The sequence below is a fragment of the Neovison vison genome, chromosome 1 (assembly GCF_020171115.1).
Source record: "Neovison vison isolate M4711 chromosome 1, ASM_NN_V1, whole genome shotgun sequence".
Classification (NCBI taxonomy): domain Eukaryota; kingdom Metazoa; phylum Chordata; class Mammalia; order Carnivora; family Mustelidae; genus Neogale; species Neogale vison.
Genome location: NC_058091.1, coordinates 116,873,524 through 116,891,693, shown reverse-complemented (window position 1 = coordinate 116,891,693; position 18,170 = coordinate 116,873,524). Strand labels below are relative to the sequence as shown.

Genomic DNA, 18,170 nt, shown 5'->3' with positions numbered 1-18,170 from the left:
TCCTTATGTTCCACAAGTAAGTGAAACCATATGATAATTGACTTTCTCTGCTTGACTTATTTCACTCAACATATTTATATGACTTATTCCACACTTAATGTTACTTGCCCTGCGATTTAGTTTTTCCAACTGTGTGCGTTGTTTCTCCCCACATGTATCTTACACTTACCTACTGAATATACAAGGCATGTTGTTAAAAGTTAGTGGAGACTAATGTCTGGGATGGCCTCTTCCTCTTCTTATCATGAAATCCCCTCTTTTGACTTGAATGTTTGTACACATGTGCAGAGAACATCCTTCTTTTTTACAGAGCCCGCCTTCCTTCTTTCTGCCCAATGGTGGTGGAAAAGAGCTACACCTTACAGGCCAGAGTGTCTGGCAGAACGTGAAGTGACATGACATGGTCTTACTCTAGACTCAAGCTCTCGACCTTGCTAACTTTTATTGCCTTTGAACTTATATTTCACCTATATGTACCCAGGGATGGGGACACTTTATCGTCCCCCATTAAAGCGTAGTGTCCATTCTTTGACACTTAAGTTTCTACCACGTGTCTGAGACCTAAGCTCATTGTTGACCTCTGTCACCATTTCTCTGCCCTCTGAACCCTGACCTATTCTCTGGGCTTACTCCAGTTTCGATTCTGATAGTTCTCTGACATTTCATCGTGCTGCAGAGCTGAGCTGGGACACCTCCCATGCGGTAGAGCTAGAATTTCTATCTAGTCAGTTCAGAACTTATGAACGTTGGACTTACAAAATCTCATGCCTGCAGTTAGACAAAGAGCTGGCCTTTAAAGTCTTCTCTACCATCATTCTCCCCTTCGTTCTCCCCTCTGACCCACACATTTAGTTTACTAATTCAGCATACCTGAAGAGAATCTGACCCAGATGATTTGCTTATATTCCAAGGCAGACCAGTCATAAATTCTCGAGGCTCATCTAGACAAAGACCTTATTCTGTATTATGAAAGCCTCTTGCCAGGCGCCTTGGGGAAACTAGGAAAGTTTCTAGTTCTGCAGCTAGTATGGGGAGAGGTGTATTATTTGCTTTCCCAGATGAGGACTGGGCATATATCTTTCCATGGGAAACAATGTTAAGAGGTGATGGTTAGTTTACCTGAAATATTATTCTTTGGGGGATGTTACATGAAAAAATGGGTCTTTATGGACTAATACATAGAAACCTCTCATATAGAATAATATTTCTACAGAAAATGACTTACAAATTCGACATTGGCAATGATTTTTAAGACAAAAGTCTGAGCAAAAATTTAGGCAAGCATGAAATCTAAGTTGCTCCAAGAGACCTTCCCTAACAAACATAACACCAAAGCAGCAGTATGGGGCACCTGGTTGGCTCAGTTGGTTAAGTGTCTGCCTTTGGCTCAGGTCTTGATCTCGAGGTCCTGGGATTGAGCCCCCCTTGATCTTCCTTCTCGGTAGGAAGTCTACTTCTCCCTTTCTCTCTGCCCCTCCACCCTGCCCATGTTCTCTCTCTCAAACAAATAAATAAAATCTTAAAATAAAGCAGCAACAAAATTAAATGAATAAAATACTCCTCTATGAATATACATATGAGTAGTATAAATATGTTCATATTAAATTCTATTCCAACATACCTGCTGTCTTCCTCCAGTCTTATCTTGGATAATCGTCCTGATTATAGCACCAGTAAACACACAAGATCTGAAAAATGAGCTGATGACATTGCAAAGGCCAATGGCTATTAAATCCTGTAAAGAAATGGCAAACACATTTGGCCCACTGTTTGTGGAAGAAGGCAGCGTTGAGTTTGAACTCAAGGTATACTGTCTATTTCTTATGTTTGACGATAAGATTGTTTCCATTATTTTAGACAACACTGAAATATTCTTAGAAAAAACAAAAGGATGGAAAATCTGATTCCTGGACTAACTTGAATCTTCATTTTAGCTAGCCATCAGGAGAAAAGCACTTTTTCAAAGTGAGAAATGAATTTTTTGTCTTATTATTCCCTTTCACATGATTACTGGGACATAGAATGGCAGAGGGAAACATAGTACTATTTTTCCTACCTCCCTTTTATACTACCTCAAAATCAAAGTGGGATACCTCTTGCTTTCACATCTCTCTTTGGAGTTCTAGGAAAAGAGCCAAACTTAGAATAGTGGGGAAATTAAACAAACAAACAAAGAAGGACTGTTTTTGGGAGAGTAGTGTAATTATGTTAGAAGCCTGGTTTTGATATTCCCTAGCATTTCTTATTGTGCCTTAGTATGTGCTTCACTCCTCAGGACTTTGGAAAGAAAGACAAAATTAAGAGAGGAATTCTGCTAGCTTAACAACACGATGCCATATGTTATCTTCTTGCCTCCCTACACCATAGCTGTTCTGGAGGAATAACACTCGTGTTAATTTAAGTGACTTCAAAGTTAAGTATGCCACACTCCTCAAAAATCCTTGGGTAATTATAATTCAAATTAAAGTCTCACTGACTCTCTGGTTACAAAGAATGCAGCCTTCATATTAGCAGGAGACTCAGATTGGAGAACAAAGACATAAGGTCAGAGGATATAAGAGAAAGGCTTGTCATCTCACCTGGTTGGAATTCACGTAGTAGTTATGGTAACTGGCAATCTTCTTGCCCAGAAATATCAGGAGAGAGGAGCTCACTAAAGCTAAGGAGAAGGCTTCTAAAATAAGTTCAGGAAGAAACTTCAAATCGGGTGTCACAGGAAACATGAAGCTGGAATAAAATGGTGGAATCATTCCTAGATAGTAGGAACAACTTATTGGTCCCTCCCCCACTCCAGACTTATCATGTGGGGCAACTGGCCTAACCCTTTAAAAAAAATAACAATAAGAGATAAGAATAACAACTGAGGCAGCAGCCTACCAAAACCCCCAAGCAAACCCAGCCAGGTTATAAAAGCCATTGTGAGAACATGCTCTGCTATCTTCCAGGTCAACATTTTTGCCACATAGCAACAGCAACAAACAGGACAGGGAAGCAACAAAGATTGATGGAAAATGGCTCATCCATGCTGTTGGGAGACCATACCAGTGGATAAACAACATTTAGATACCACGTCTGTGACAGGTTACAGCTAAAAAGCTCAATGAATTCTATTCTACTCATGCTCAAATCTTTCAGGGTATAACTTAAATCACTGTCCTTTGTACCAATTACTTCCAATTCTAACCACATCTTTCATTCTGCAGTTTTCTCCTCCAATTTTTTTGACTTGGTAAATATGCATAACATGAAATCTACCATCTTACCCATGTTTAAGTGTACCAATGGCGGTAAATACATTCATAACGTGTGACCATCTCCATCATCCACACCCGACACTCACCTTGTAAAACTGAAACTGTATTAATCCCGTTAACCAGTAACTCTCCATTTACCCCCTCCCTCCCTCAGCCCTGGCTGTAAGGGTGGGGCAGACTGAGTGGAGTCATCCAATCAGTAGGCCGTATGTATATCCACTGGGAAGGTTGAAATTCAATTGGCCACCTGTGTAGGGGCGGGGCTCAACCACCCCCATAAAGGTTGCTCTGCCAGGCTGCCAAGGGGGGCTGCTGCAGGAGAGCCTGGGCTGCTGCAGGAGAGCCGGGGCTGCTGCAGGAGAGCCGGGGCTCCTGCAGGAGGGCCCGGGGCTCCTGCAGGAGGGCCCGGGGCTCCTGCAGGAGGGCCGGGGGCTCCTGCAGGAGGGCCGGGGGCTGCTGCAGGAGAGCAGCGGCTGCTACAGGAGGGATGGAGTCGGCGGAGAGCGGTGAAGTCGGCGGAGAGCGGTGAAGTCGGCGGAGAGCGGTGAAGTGGAGCGGAGAGCGGTGGAAGTCGCAGAAGAGCAGGGGAGTCAACGGTGTATAGAAGAGCTGTAACAGCTCTTGTAAGAGCTATAACCGCGTTTGGCGGTCCAGCCTCCAGCCTCCGGCAGCCCCGAGCCGCCGCCTGCAGCTTCCAGCCTCCGGCGGTGGCCCCGAGCGCCGCCGCCTGCAGCCTCCAGCGGCGGCCCCGAGCGCCGCCGCCTGCAGGCCCCGAGCGCCGCCGCCTGCAGCTTCCAGCCTCCGGCCCCGAGCGCCGCCGCCTGCAGCTTCCAGCCTCCCGGGGCCCAGCAGTCCAGTCGTCTGCGGTCCAGTTGTCAGCGGTCCCTCGACGCCTGCGGTCCTGAGACATCTGCGGTCCAGTTGCCAGCGGTCCCTCGACGCCTGTGGTCCTGAGACATCTGCGGTCCAGTTGTCAGCGGTCCCTCGACGCCTGCGGTCCTGACACATCTGCGGTCCGGTTGTCAGCGGTCCCTCGACGCCTGCGGTCCTGAGACATCTGGGGTCCAGTTGTCAGCGGTCCCTCGACGCCTGCGGTCCTGATGCCTACAGACCCTAGAGGCCAGCAGTCGGTCCTGACACCTGCAGCCCCTAGATGCCAGCAGTCTGGAGGCGTAAGCAGCCCTGAGATGCCAACGGCCCCTAGACACCAGCAGCCTCCCTGCAAAATGCCTCGCCACCCCGAACCACAAGTGGCCTTGTCCGCAGTGGTGGCTTCCTCCGGGTGGAAGCCTGGTCAGAGTAGCATCGTGGGGAGCAGAGTCTGTGTCATCTGGGTTGTCCTCCTTGTCATTGTTGCTTCTTCGTCATTGGGAGTGGCCTCATCCAGGAAATGGTCTTGTCCAGAACAGCCTCTTCTTGGGAGCGGCCTTGTCCGGGGAGAAACTTTATTGAGCAGTGGCCTTGTCTTGGGAGTGGCCTCTTCTTGGGAACGGCTCCAATCATGGAGCGGCCTCATCTGTGGAGCAGCAACGTCATCTAGAGCGGCCTCGTCCAGAGTGGCCTTCTTGGAAGTGACCTTGTTGGGTTCATCGTCACCGCCTTTTCGTAAGAGGTAGCTCTGACTGGTAGTTTGATTCCTGATGCTTGGCGCGAAATAGTTTTGCTTGACCTTCGCTTTGTATCAGTCTCGTTCCTTTGATCACGGACCCTAACACTGGCAACCACCTTTCTCCTTTCTGTCTTGATGATTTGGACTATTCTCAACACCCCATAAAAGTGGAGTCATACAGTGTTTGTCTTTTTGTGACTGGCTTAGTCCACTCAACATAGTGACCTCAAGGTCCTGCTGAAGGCAGATGCTTAACTGACTGAGCCACCCAGGTGCCCTCAAATTAGTAATTATTTTAAATGTATTGGTCTCTTAAAAATATGTAAAAAATAAAAAGTGGAATTACAAACCATTGTTAAAAACATTAGTTTTTATAATTTCCCAATATTTACCTTTATTAAGATCCTTATTTCTTTATACAGCTTTAAGCTACTGTCTTGTGTCCTTTCATTTCACCCTGCAAAACTCCCTTGAGCATATCTTGCATGGCAGTTCAAGTGGTAATAAACTCCTTCAGCTTTTGTTTATCTGAGAATTCTTTAATTTCTCCTTCACTTTTGAGGGAAAATTTTGCAGGATATAGGATTCTTGGTTGACAGTTTTCTTTTTCTTTTAGCACTTTGAATATGTTGGCCCACTGCATTCTCACCTCCAAAGTTTCTGATGAAAAATCTGTTCATTACTTTATTGATAAGCCCTTGTGTATGTATGATGAGTCACTTCTCTTTTTGCTTTCAAAATTCTCTTTGCTTTTTTTTTTTTTTAAGATTTTGTTTGACAGACAGAGATCACAAGTATACAGAGAGGCAGGCAGAGAGGTGGGGGGAAGCAGGCTCCCCACTGAGCAGAGAGCCTGATGTGGGGCTCGAGTCCAGGACCCTGAGATCATGACCTGAGCCGAAGGCAGAGGCTTAACCCACTGAGCCACCCAGGCACCCCTCTCTTTGTCTTTTGAAGTTTGATTATGAATCTAGATACAGGTGTCTTGGAGTTTCTCTAACTAGGAATTTGTTAGATTTAGACATTTACATTCATGTCTTCCATCAAATTTGGGAAGTTTTCAGCCATTTTTTTTTCTTCAAATATTGTTCCCTATCTCTTTCTTTTTCTCATCTCCTTCTGAGACTCCCATGAAGTGTATGTTGTTTTACTTGATGGTGTCCCATAGGTCTTTACAACTCTGTTCATTTTTCTCTGATCTTTTTTCCTTCTGTTCCTCAGACTCAATAATTTCCATTATCTTCAAGTTCACCAAGTCCTTCTTCTGACTGCTCAAATCTGTTTTTGAATCCCTCTAGTGAATTTTCCTTTCTGTTATTGTACTTCTTAGCCCCATAACTTCTTTTTGGTTTCTTTTTAAGTTTTCTGTGTCTTTATTGATATTTCCATTTTGTTCATACATTGTTTTCATGACTTTCTCCACATTTTCCTTTAGTTCTTTAAGTATTTTTAAGACAAGTGTTTAAAGTCTTATGCTCATAGATCTGCCGTCAGGCCTTTTTCAGGACAGCTGTTGTTCTTGTTCCTTTTTTGTTTTGAACAAACCATACTTCCTTTATCTGCCTTCAGATTTTTGTGGAATATTGTGTATTTGAATCTAATAATGTGATAATCTGGAAATCAGATTCTCCTTATTCCCAGAGTTTGCTGTTATTTGTCATTGTTCTGTTGTTGTTATTGTTTTAGGCTGTTTTTATGCTGAGGATAAGCTTGATGTATAAACTTAAGGTTTTCTCAGGGTTTTTCTGAGCCTGTACCTTTCTCTGGGCATGTATAGTTATGTTCTAATTTTTCTTATATATACAGTTTTTTAAAAAATCTCCTAATCTTTAATGTATGACTTCCAAAAGGGAAAAAAAGAGAAAAATGAAGAAAAAAAAGGGGCACTACCCCTTTAAATCCCTTGGAAGTCACTTTTACGAGAGGGGGAGGGACTTGCAACAAATGGGAGCCGAGGTGCAACAACAATGGCTGTTCACCTTTTTGTTTGCACCTCTGTGGTCAGAAGCAGCAATCAGCAATCGGAGGAAAGATCCTCAATATTTGGAGGACAGTGTCTTCTTTGCCCATGCTTCCTCCCTCAAGTTGTGTGCAAGTTGCTTCAGGTATTCCACTGCCTGCCATAAGGCTAGATGTGGGGGATGGTAGCTGTCACTGTGCTAAGAGCTGAAATTTCCTGAAATTATTTGCAATTTACCACCCATGGCTTCCCCTAGAGGTTACAAGGCTTCAATAGGCTATAGAGTTCCAGAATAGTTATATCAGACAGATTCTGCTAGTGCAATTTTTGTCAAGGTGGGGAGAGAGATTCCTGGTGCTTTTTATTCCAACATCTCCCAAAATCCTCTTTCAACTCCTATTGATTTGAGGTCACCAGATTGTTGAGACTTGTCCATCTTGCTGGTAGTCACTGTCATCTAATTCTATTAAGTCAATATGTATATAATTTCTTCTAAGCTCACATCATATAAAATATTGCCAGTCTCATATTACCACAAGTAGAACTTCTTCCCAGCTATATCTCCCACCATATTGTTAACCAGGAAACTCTCCTTAAGACAATAAACTTTCTTCTTTGTCAGTATTACTATCAGATTGCTGATCAGAGAATTAAAGATTATCTTGCTTCTTATAGGAATAGATGCTTATCTGTTTGTGAATGGGTTTAGGAATTTCACTCTTCTATCCAGAGTATCTAAGACAGGGTCTATGTGGTCAATTTTAGGCTGACTTCTTAGGAGTCGGAGACTGTTTTTGGTTCCCTTCATGGGCATGTATCATTGAGTAACACATATAAATATTTGGTAATTTATTTTTAATGTGGAGAATTTCCCAATATTTGCAAAAGAAGAAAGGATGGTATAGTGAGCGCTTGTGTACCCATCACTCACTTTCAACCCTTAACAATTTATAATCAGCCTTGTAACCTCTAGGGGAAGGCATGGATGGTAAATTGCAAATAATTTCATTTGTACTCCTACCTACTGCCTATTCCAAGATTATTTTGAAGCAAATACCAGGCATTCTATAGTTTTAATTGTAAACATTTTAGTGTACCTATTTGAAAGATATACACAGAAAGATTAATACCAACTTATCAATATAATCAAATATACAATTAATGTTCAAACTTTCCCAAATGTCTTATAAATATATATTTAACATTTGTTTCAATTAGAACCCAAATAAGATCCATATGTTACAATTGGTTGTTATGTCTCTTAAATCTCCTTTGAGATTGCAACTTCTTAGGAAGGTTCTTGCTCCATATTTTTGTTTTTCCTCCCTGCAACAAAAGCTGCTGTTGCTGTTGTTGTTAAAGAAACCTGGACACTGGTCCTTTCCCCAAAAGATTTTGCTGATTGCATCTCTGAATTATCATTTAACATATTCCTCTTTTGTATTTCTTATAAATTGGTAGTTAGCCTTTCGGGTTTGGTCAGATATGGGCTAATTTTGGGAGGCAAAAATATTTCATAGGTGGTAGTGTGTAATTCTGTCAGAAGGCATAAAATGTCTTTTTAAAAAAACTATAATTAGAGAGGCTCAGTGGGTTAAAGCCTCTGTTTTCGGCTCAGGTCATGGTCCCAGGGTCCTGGGATGGAGCCCCGCATCAGGTTCTCTGCTCAGCAGGGAGCCTGCTTCCCTCTCTCTCTGCCTGCCTCTCTGCCTACTTGTGATCTCTGTCAAATAAATAAATAAAATTTAAAAAAAAAACCTATAATTAGAAGCACCTGGTTGGCTCAGTTGGTTAAGCCTCTGCCGTCTGCTCAGGTTATAATCTAGGGGTCCTGGAATTGAGCCCTGCCCTCTGTGGGAAGTCTGCTTGGAGTTCTTTCCCTCTGTCCCTCCACCTGCTTGTGCTTGTGTTTTCTCTCTAGAACATATAAACAAATCTTTAAAATAAAGATTGTTCTATTTCTGTGCAAAATACCATTGGAACTTTGACCGAATTGCATTGTAGATTGCTTTGGATAGTATGAACATTTTAACAATATTAGTTCTTCCAATCCATGAGGATGGAATATTGTTCTATTTATTTGTGTCTTCTTCAATTTCTTTCATCAATGTCTTATAGTTTTCAGTATACATGTCTTCCACCTCATTCATTAAATTTATTCTTATGTATTTTATTCCTTTTCATGCAATTATAAGTGGGATTGTTTTCTTAATTTCTTTTTCTGATAGCTCATTATTGTGTCTTTTTATGATGTTAACAGATGTTACACTAGTATATTTTAATGGTGATATCCTAATTCTATAATTCCTTCTCCCTTAAATGGCTGTAATACTTGTATAAAGTGAAGTATCTGAATATCAATGACTTGGATCTCCCAAAGAGCAGTTCTTATAGGAAGAGCATGATAAATGCTTACTTTGTTCCTTTTATTTAACAATTTACAAACTAAGAAAAGTTGGTTCTACAGCATTTTGGGAGGGTGAAAAAAATGGGTTTGCTCTCAAAAAAAAAAAGATTTTATTCATTTATCTGAGAGAGAGAGGGAGAGAGAGAGAGAAAGCAGTGGAGAGGGGCAGAGGGAGAAAGAGAAAAGGAGACCCCTTGTTGAACAGGAAACCCAACATGGGACTTGACTCCAGGAATCAGGACATGAACTGAAGGCAGATGCCCAAACGACTGAGCTACCCACCTCTTTTAGAATTTTTATATTCACTGATTTAAACATATTTTATATGTTTTGCTGGTAAAAACCTCAAAGTGACATATAGATTCAAGGCAATACCTATCAAAATTTCAATGACTCTTTTGCAGAAGTGGAAAAGCTGATTCTAAAATAAAGAAGAATAAAGGTGGAGGGCTCAGGGTATTTCATTTCAAAACTTACTGTGAAACTGTAGTAATTAAGATTGGTATACAGATCAACAGAAAAGAATTGAGAGTTCAGAAATAAACTCAAACATTCATGGTCAATTGATTTTCACCAAGAGTGCCAAGACCACTAAATTGGGAAAGAACAGTCTCATCACCAAATAGTATGCAGACAATTGGATATTCACATGCAAAAGAATGAAGTCAGAGCCCTATCTTACAACATATACAACAATGAACAATCCAATGAAATGGATTAAAGGCCTAAATGTAGACCTGAAACTATAAGTTTCTTAGAAGAAAACATATAGGTAAATCTTCATGACCTTGGATTACATTTCAAGACTTTGTAATACCAAAAGCTCAAACAACAAAGGAAAAAATGAACTGGACTTCATCAAAATTAAAAATCTTTGTGCTTTCAAGGATCTGTTGACGAAGTGAAATGACAGCCCACAGAAAAGGAGAAAATTCTTGCAAACTGTATATCTGAGAAGGGTCTAGTATCCTAAATTCCTACAACTCAACAACAAAAAGACAAATAACCCAATTAAAAATAGTCTAAGGAATCAAATAGATATTTCTTTAAAAAGATATACAAATGACCAGTAGGCACATGAAAAAATGCTCAACATCATTAGCCCTTAGAGAAATGCAGAGCAAAGCCAGAATGATGTACCACCTCATACTTAATAAAAGGATAATAACAATAATAATAATTAAAAATAGCAAATGTTGGTGAGCATAGGAAGAAATTGGAACTTTGTGCATTACTGGTGGGAAAGTAAAATGGTGCTGCTGCTGTAGAAAATAGTTTGGCAGCTCCTTAACAAGTTCAACATAGAATTACCATATGACCCAACAAAAATCTACTCTTACATATAAACTCAAAAGGAATGAAAACAGGTGCTCAAAAGAAAAATGTTCATAGCCCTATGATCAATGTTCATAGCCCTATTTATAATAACCAAAAGTTGGAAATAAATGAAATGTCTATCAGCTGATGAACAGATTAACAAAAGGTGGTATATCAATATAATGGAATATTATTCAGCCATAAATGGGAATTATCCATGGTACAATATGGATGAATCTTGAAAATATTATGCTGAGTGAAAGAAGCTAGAGTCAAAACACCACACATTTTATGATTCCATTGCAGAATAAGCAAATTCCTAGAAGTAGAAATTAGATTAAGGGGTGCCTGGCTGTCTCAGTCAGTAGAACATGTGACTCTTGATCTTGGGGTTGTGAGTTCAAGTCCCATGTGCGGTGTGGAGTTTACTTAAATTAAAAAATTAAAATTAAAATAAAAGAAATTAGATTAAATAAAAAATTAAAATAAAAATAAAAGAAATTAGCCCAGGGCTGTGGAGGGGAACAAACGGGACAGGGCTTCTTTTTGGGGGTGATAAAATATTTTAAAATTAGATAGCAATGATGGTTGTACAACTTTGAGAATATACTAAAATTAACAAAAGTGTATAAATTTAAAATGGTGAATTTTATGGTATGTGAATTATACATTAGTAAAGCTGTTATTGAAACAAGATAGTAAGAAAATATTATAAATAAATTTTTGTCAATATATTTGACACTTTAAATGGGCAAATTCTTTGAATCACCAAAATTGAGTACTCTGAAGAATTCTGGATAACCTGACGTATAGAGAAAGTTTATGTAACTTAATAGTAATTGTACTTAAATAATAGACCATTAAAAATTGAATTTGTAGTTAAGAACCTTTCCACAATGAAAACTTCAGGGCTAAATATCTTCACTGATGAATTCTACCATGAAGAAATAATGCCAGTTCTATAGAAACTCTTCCAGAAATTAAAGACAAGAGAATACATCCAAAGCATTTTATAATGTCTACAATACTCTGATACTAAAGCCAGATACAGATATTACAAGAAAAGAAACTCTCAGGCCAATATACATAAATGCAAAAATTCTTACCATCATTTTAGCAAGTCAATCTACAAAAGGTAATCATATACCATTACTAAGTGAGGTTTATCTGAGAATGCAATGTTGGTTTAACATTCAAAAATCAATCATGATATTAACAGACTAAAAAAGGAAAAGAAATTTTCATGATTTGAGGGGCAGTATTGTTTTTCCATGGATCCATAAAATAATCTCTCAAACTGAATTTGGAAGCACATGTATGTTTTGGTTTCTCTATCTCTAGGTTTATTTTCTAAGTAAAAACAAAACAAAACAAAACATTGAAATGTTTTAGATGAAGTTTGCTATTTGAAATGTTAATTCTTCTGATTATTTTTATCTTTCATCAAGACACAGATACAGGACTCCATAACTGACTTCCAAAATTTTATGTAAAACCCAAATTCAGTAAAATGAACAATGTGTTAAATATCACTTGGGAAAATAATTTTAAAATATATTTTGTGATGTATTTATATTTAATCCTTTATCTAATGAAATGTTATTAGTTTCTGCATTTTCAATTTTATTTTCTTTAGAATAAGAAGCATCCTCCTGTAGATTATTATGTAAAGGAATCTAATTCCTATTTTTAAATATCTTTTCCTTCACCATCTATGTCTTCATTCCCTATTTAAAATATACTTATAACTTACAAGCTCCTAGGTGTTTTCTAGGTATTGAGCTAGATAGAAATGTAACTGAAGGCTCAAAGGCAGATATTTAACCTTTTGTTAAATTTCCCCTTTTTGTACTTTTAAGAAATTAAAGAAAAACGTGGCTATCCCAAGGAGGTATACAGTAAATGGAATTTATTGCCCAAATCTCTGTCAGTAAACCTTAAATATTCAGTATGCTAACACAAACTACTCTTTTTCCTTTCTGGTGTTCTCTAACATTTAATTCTTTGTTAGCAGTTTAGGTTACAAGGACACATGGTCACAGAAAAAACTAACTTAAATTGTTCAAATTTTCTAATCTTTAGCAACCTCAGATAAACATATAATAAAAAGGGAAGTTCAAAGCAATACCTACCAAAAAAAGAAAGCAATACCTAAAATTAGATTTTTGAAATGCTTACCTATCTATCTATACCCTCAATCTTGTGATGAAACAAGCAAAAGTTGACCATATGGTTTTAAAGTCATCAATAGAGTGATTCTAATCAGAGATTTTGGAATTAAATAGAAAATAGGCTCAAAAGTAGCTGTGCCCCAACCAACTGTGTGATGGCAGAGAAATAATTTAAATTGGTAAACCTTAGTTTCTTCAGCCATAAAAAGGAGTATTACTGAGAGGTGCAAATGAAATAAAATAATTATTATCAATCTCATTGTTGTTCTTGTTATTTTTTTCTGAGAGCAAAGACGCAGTCTTATATACCGTCGCATTCCTTGGCACCTAGGTGGTCTGCTCACATTTTTTTTTTTAACTGAACAGAATTGCAAATGATTTAGTAATCATTGGATTTCATGGAGAACTGATAGGACATGAGACTAATCCAATCCATTTTCATCAAAGTAGTCTATGTTGTGTTCTCCTGGAGTTTGCCGGTATCACTGTCTCTTTGCAGTATTCCCCACTGAGCAGCCTTAGGAAATAAACAACGCTCTTCAAAAGCCTGCCTGTGAGTCAAGAAACTGCAGTGTATTGCCTTTCTTAGCTAAAGTGATTCATCTGATGAACTAATATTTCCTAATAGGAGCTAGACTGACCCATAGTCACTGGTAGGAATTATAACGTAAATTCATCCCAAGTCCTTAAGAACTCCATAGGGCAGACTATTTGAAGATAGCTTTCTACTCAGAGTAATGAAATAATGCTTCTTAAGGACACTAAGGTCGAAGTGGGTGGAAACAGAGGGACATTCATCTCCTGAGCACTTAGCTCCAGGACAGAGGCCAGGAAAGCAGATGCATCTCTTGGTCCATCCTTGAGAGTTAGTCAGATAGGTATGGACGTTTTAAAGACCCGAGATGTACTGGGAAAAAACTGTGTGTCTCTCTGGTATCTGACGCCTCCAACAGTTTACTTGTGTAAAGGGACTGGCTCAACTAGGGGAAGAGAGAAAGAGGCTGACTGGAGAAACAAAGGGTTGTCCTAGCCCATCTTCCCTTGTGAACCTCTGTATTCTAAAATGCATTGGAGCTCAATACCCATATTTGTCCGTGGCCAGGCTGCTAGTAGAGAATACCAGTCAGACAGTGTGGTCAGAGGCTAAGCGAAGGTAACAGAAAGGGAAAAGTAATCGTGAGAAGTGGAGTTACTGACCTATAAGGAATCATATCAATGAGCGTCCTGCTGGTTTCAGTGGCCATGCTTATCTTGTTGGCCAATGCAGTGAAGCCAAGAATCTGTAGGGGTTGAAATAAAAATGCATATGATCATCTCAAAATTATGAATTGCTTCCAGGAATAGAGGTGCATTTAGTCTTGGCGAGGAATGAAATATATGTGGCGGTCCCCATGCATGAAAGTGAGAAAGAGAGGCGGGGCCAGTTCAGCGGAAGAAAGGTGGAAACCCTCTCTGACTCTTAGCTCCCTAAGCTCTCTTTATTTATTTGTTTGTTTGTTTATTTTCAAGATTTATTTATTCATTTTAGAGAGCAAGGAGAGCATGAGGGGGGAAGGGGCAGAGGGGGGAGAGACTCTCAAGCAGATTCCCCACTGAGCACAGAACCTGATGTGGGGTGGGGGAGGCTTGATCCCACAAGATGGTGACCTGAGCAGAAACCAAGAGTGGGAAGCTTAACTGACTGAGCCACCCAGTTGTCCCCTCCCTTAGCTCTTTTTAGCCTTGTAGACAGAATGAAAAGCCACTTCAGCCTTGGTCTCTGACATGACAATGGGAATAAATCTTTTCCCAGCCTCTGCTGAGAGTTTAGACACTGAGCAGAATAGCAATTGGTTTATCTGTGATGCTGTGATCTGATGAAGACCCCTGGGAACCTTACAGGTCAGAAGGTAAAGAAAAATCTGGATCATAGCTTAACTCAGAGAAGTTTTCTTCTTTATATGGTTAAAGGACAAAAAGTGTGAAAACTGGCCAAGGAACTCTTTTTATTTCCAATATAAAGGTAATGCTTGCTCATAAAGGAGCATAGAGAAAAATAGGAAAATTAAAAAGCAGAAGTAAATCACCCAAAGACAACTATTTTTGATGCCTGTTTGGTGTGTGTTATACAAATTAAATAAACATAGGCACAAACACACTCATATACACATATAAGTGATGAACATATAATATGTATAATTTCCTAGAGCTATAGGATTCCTGAATTATTTGTCAGTATATTCTACCTGGATCCCAGATACTGCCTTGAAACTTTCCCTTTCTATTTGACACTATGTGTTAAGGACAGATTGGTGTGTGTGGGCAGTTTCCTCCAGCATGTCTAAACAGTAAGTGTCTTGGTGGGTGCTGTGAGAAGCTTTTTACACCTTTAGGGCATAGCAACTCTCATCCTCCCGCTCCCATTTGCCTCACTGCCAGGGGAAACATGCAAGTCTTTTCTCAGTTCTAACAACATCTCTAATCCTTACTACTTGGTGGACAGTGATCCTGATCACTTGACTTGATTGATATGTGTATAAGTAATTATTGCAGGCTTTGATAACCTTTGAGCATAAATTAGGTCACAAAAAAGTGTACTGCCTAAACTGCAACAATTCTCAAGTCTCCACAGACTTTTCTTGCTGGATCTGTTTCTTCCCCCACTTCACTCCATGGTGCATCGTAATTATTTATAGCGCTCTCCAAAAGGAATGTCTTAACTGTGGCTCCCAAACCAATCTGTCAGCCATAGTGAACTCAGAGAATCCTCCATACTCTTCCTTCTTGCCTTTCCTAGTAACTCTGGTTAACGTTCATTGCTTTCGAGGCTGCTTGAAGGAATATCACTACAATCCCTGCTGCTGATGTCTCTCTCTCTCTTTTTTTTTTAAGATTTTATTTATTTATTTGACAGAGAGAGATCACAAGCAGGCAGAGAGTTAGGCAGAGAGAGAAGGGGAAGCAGGCTCCCGGCTGAGCAGAGAGCCGATGCGGGGCTCAATCCCAACACACGGAGATCATGACCTGAGCCGAAGGCAGCGGCTTAATCCACTGAGCCACCCAGGTGCCCCTGCTGATGTCTCTCTCTTTTTTTTTTTTCCAATTTATTTATTTTCAGAAAAACATTATTCATTATTTTTTCACCACACCCAGTGCTCCATGCAAGCCGTGGCCTCTCTAATACCCACCACCTGGTACCCCAGCCTCCCCCCCCCCCCACTTCAAACCCCTCAGACTGTTTTTCAGAGTCCATAGTCTCTCATGTTTCACCTCCCCTTCCAATTTACCCAAATTCCCTACTCCTCTCTAACACCCCTTGTCCTCCATGCTATTTGTTATGCTCCACAAATAAGTGAAACCATATGATAATTGACTCTCTCTGCTTGACTTATTTCACTCAGCATGTCTCTTAAAAGAGGGCTGATTTGCCCAACGTGGATGGACCTCGAGGGCAATATGCTAAGTGACAAGAGCCATACAGAGGAAGACAAATACTGTCTGGTATCACGTAAGTGTGGAATCTAAGAGCAAAAACAAAAACAGACTCATAGAAACAGAGAGTAGAAAAGGGTTGCCAGGAGATGGGGGGCGTCTGGGTGGCTCAGTGGGTTGGGCCGCTGCCTTCGGCTCGGGTCGTGATCTCAGGGTCCTGGGATCGAGTCCCGCGTCGGGCTCCCTGCTTGGCAGGGAGCCTGCTTCCTCCTCTCTCTCTCTGCCTGCCTCTCTGCCTACTTGTGATCTCTGTCTGTCAAATAAATAAATTAAAAATATTTTAAAAAAATATATACAAAAACATTCACGTTTAAGATGAATAAGGTCTGAGGGTCGAAGGTAACGCACGGTGACTTATAACTGATAACATTGCATTGTATAATTGAAATTTGCTAAGAGTAGAACTTAAATGTTCTCTCTCTCACACACACACACACGCAAGACAGATACGTGAGGTGATGGAAATGTTAATTAACTAGATGGGCGAATCTTTTCACAATGTATCTGCATATGAAATCACCATTATGTACACTTTATATGTCAATTACACTTCAAGGAAAGCTGAAATTAGCGGGAGTGCCAATATCTGCCTCACAGACGCCATCTGCTGGTGACTCCAAAGCCTCAGCTTCCTAAGGCATCTGAGCTGAGCTGGGTTCCATGAAAAGGAGAGGTTGGCTCCACTCTCCCCGGCACTATATTTCTGTATAGTGATTTGGGAAGTCTTTGATAAAAGTAGTCTTTCAGTTTCTGGCCTTTACAAACTAATAGCTTTTCAGCTACTCCAATGAAGAAAGAATATACAGCTCTACGAGAAGTAGACAACAGTTATAAGACAAAGCTTGGTCTCAAATTCCAAAGCAATTCGCATACTGTTTTAATCATGCTGGGTATAGACATGGATTCTTTAGTATAGAATTAGGTGGCAACATACAAATCACGAGAACTTAGGGTTATTTTTTGCCCACACAGTCTATTGTGGGCAAGTGTCTTTTCAGGGCTACTTCTTTGCAAACAGTGCCTCAGGGATCCAGGCAAATTCCACTTGGGGACCCTGTTATTTCAACAGGCAGCCCTATGATTACCACAGCAGGAAGAGAAAGAACATGGGGACTCACATGCTTTCTCCTATGCTTTGGCTCCAAAGTCACTGGCCCTGCTTAAATACAAGGCAGCTGGGAAATTTAAGGCAAAACATGGACATCTATTGAACTTCAAGCATCTCTGCAACAGAACACTTCTTAAGGGGAAATTAATTCTTGTGGATCCCCAAGCATTCAGCAATCCTAATATGAGAAATGCTAACTTTAAAAGACTGATCTTTATTTATGAAAATGTCTTTTTCATTGTAAAAATGTTAATCATAACTGCAAAAGATAACTTTTACCAGATTTTTTTTTTTTTAAAGAAAGAAGAAATGTTATCATTAGCTAGTGGTGAGCCCCAGCTCTGCCACTTACTAATGACAAGGATTAGGCAATCTATTTAACATCTCACCTCCCTCAATTTCTCTACTGTAGTATAGTGAGAATGAAAGGAGGCTGAAAACAGTATGATGGCAACATTATTAAAATAGAAACAGGGACTGCAGCCTGGCTCAGGCAGTAGAGCATGTGACTCTTGATCTCCGGGTTGCGAGTTCAAACCCCACATTAGGGATGGAGATTACTTAAAGATAAAATTTTAAAAAATAAAATAAAATAGGAACAACATTCTACGTCGAAGACAGAAATTCACCAACACTGAGCATAGACCTGTCATACATATTTGAAGGAAGAAAACTGAATAACTGAAAATCCAAAATTATCTATTGTAATTGACTTTGGAAGGTGTGGAAATTTCTACTCTTCCATTTTTTTCCAAGTTGCTAGAATGAGGGGTACCTGGGTGGCTCAGTTAAGTGTCTGTCTTTGGCATAGGTCATGAACCCAGGGTCCTGGGATCCAGCACTGTACTGGGCTCCCTACTCAGCAGGGAGTCT

At 40.0% G+C, this 18,170-nt stretch overlaps 1 protein-coding gene across 1 annotated transcript in view; it reads right to left on the bottom strand.

Moving 5' to 3' along the window:
- Window positions 1-18,170, bottom strand: part of SLC26A8 (solute carrier family 26 member 8) — a 78,894-nt gene that overhangs the window by 20,441 nt on the left and 40,283 nt on the right. The window contains exons 8-10 of the mRNA XM_044244457.1: window positions 13,916-13,998; window positions 2,580-2,727; window positions 1,622-1,735 (exon numbers count right to left, since the gene is read on the bottom strand). Of these exons, the coding sequence (XP_044100392.1) occupies window positions 1,622-1,735; window positions 2,580-2,727; window positions 13,916-13,998 (345 nt within the window). The remainder of the gene's footprint in view (window positions 1-1,621; window positions 1,736-2,579; window positions 2,728-13,915; window positions 13,999-18,170) is intronic.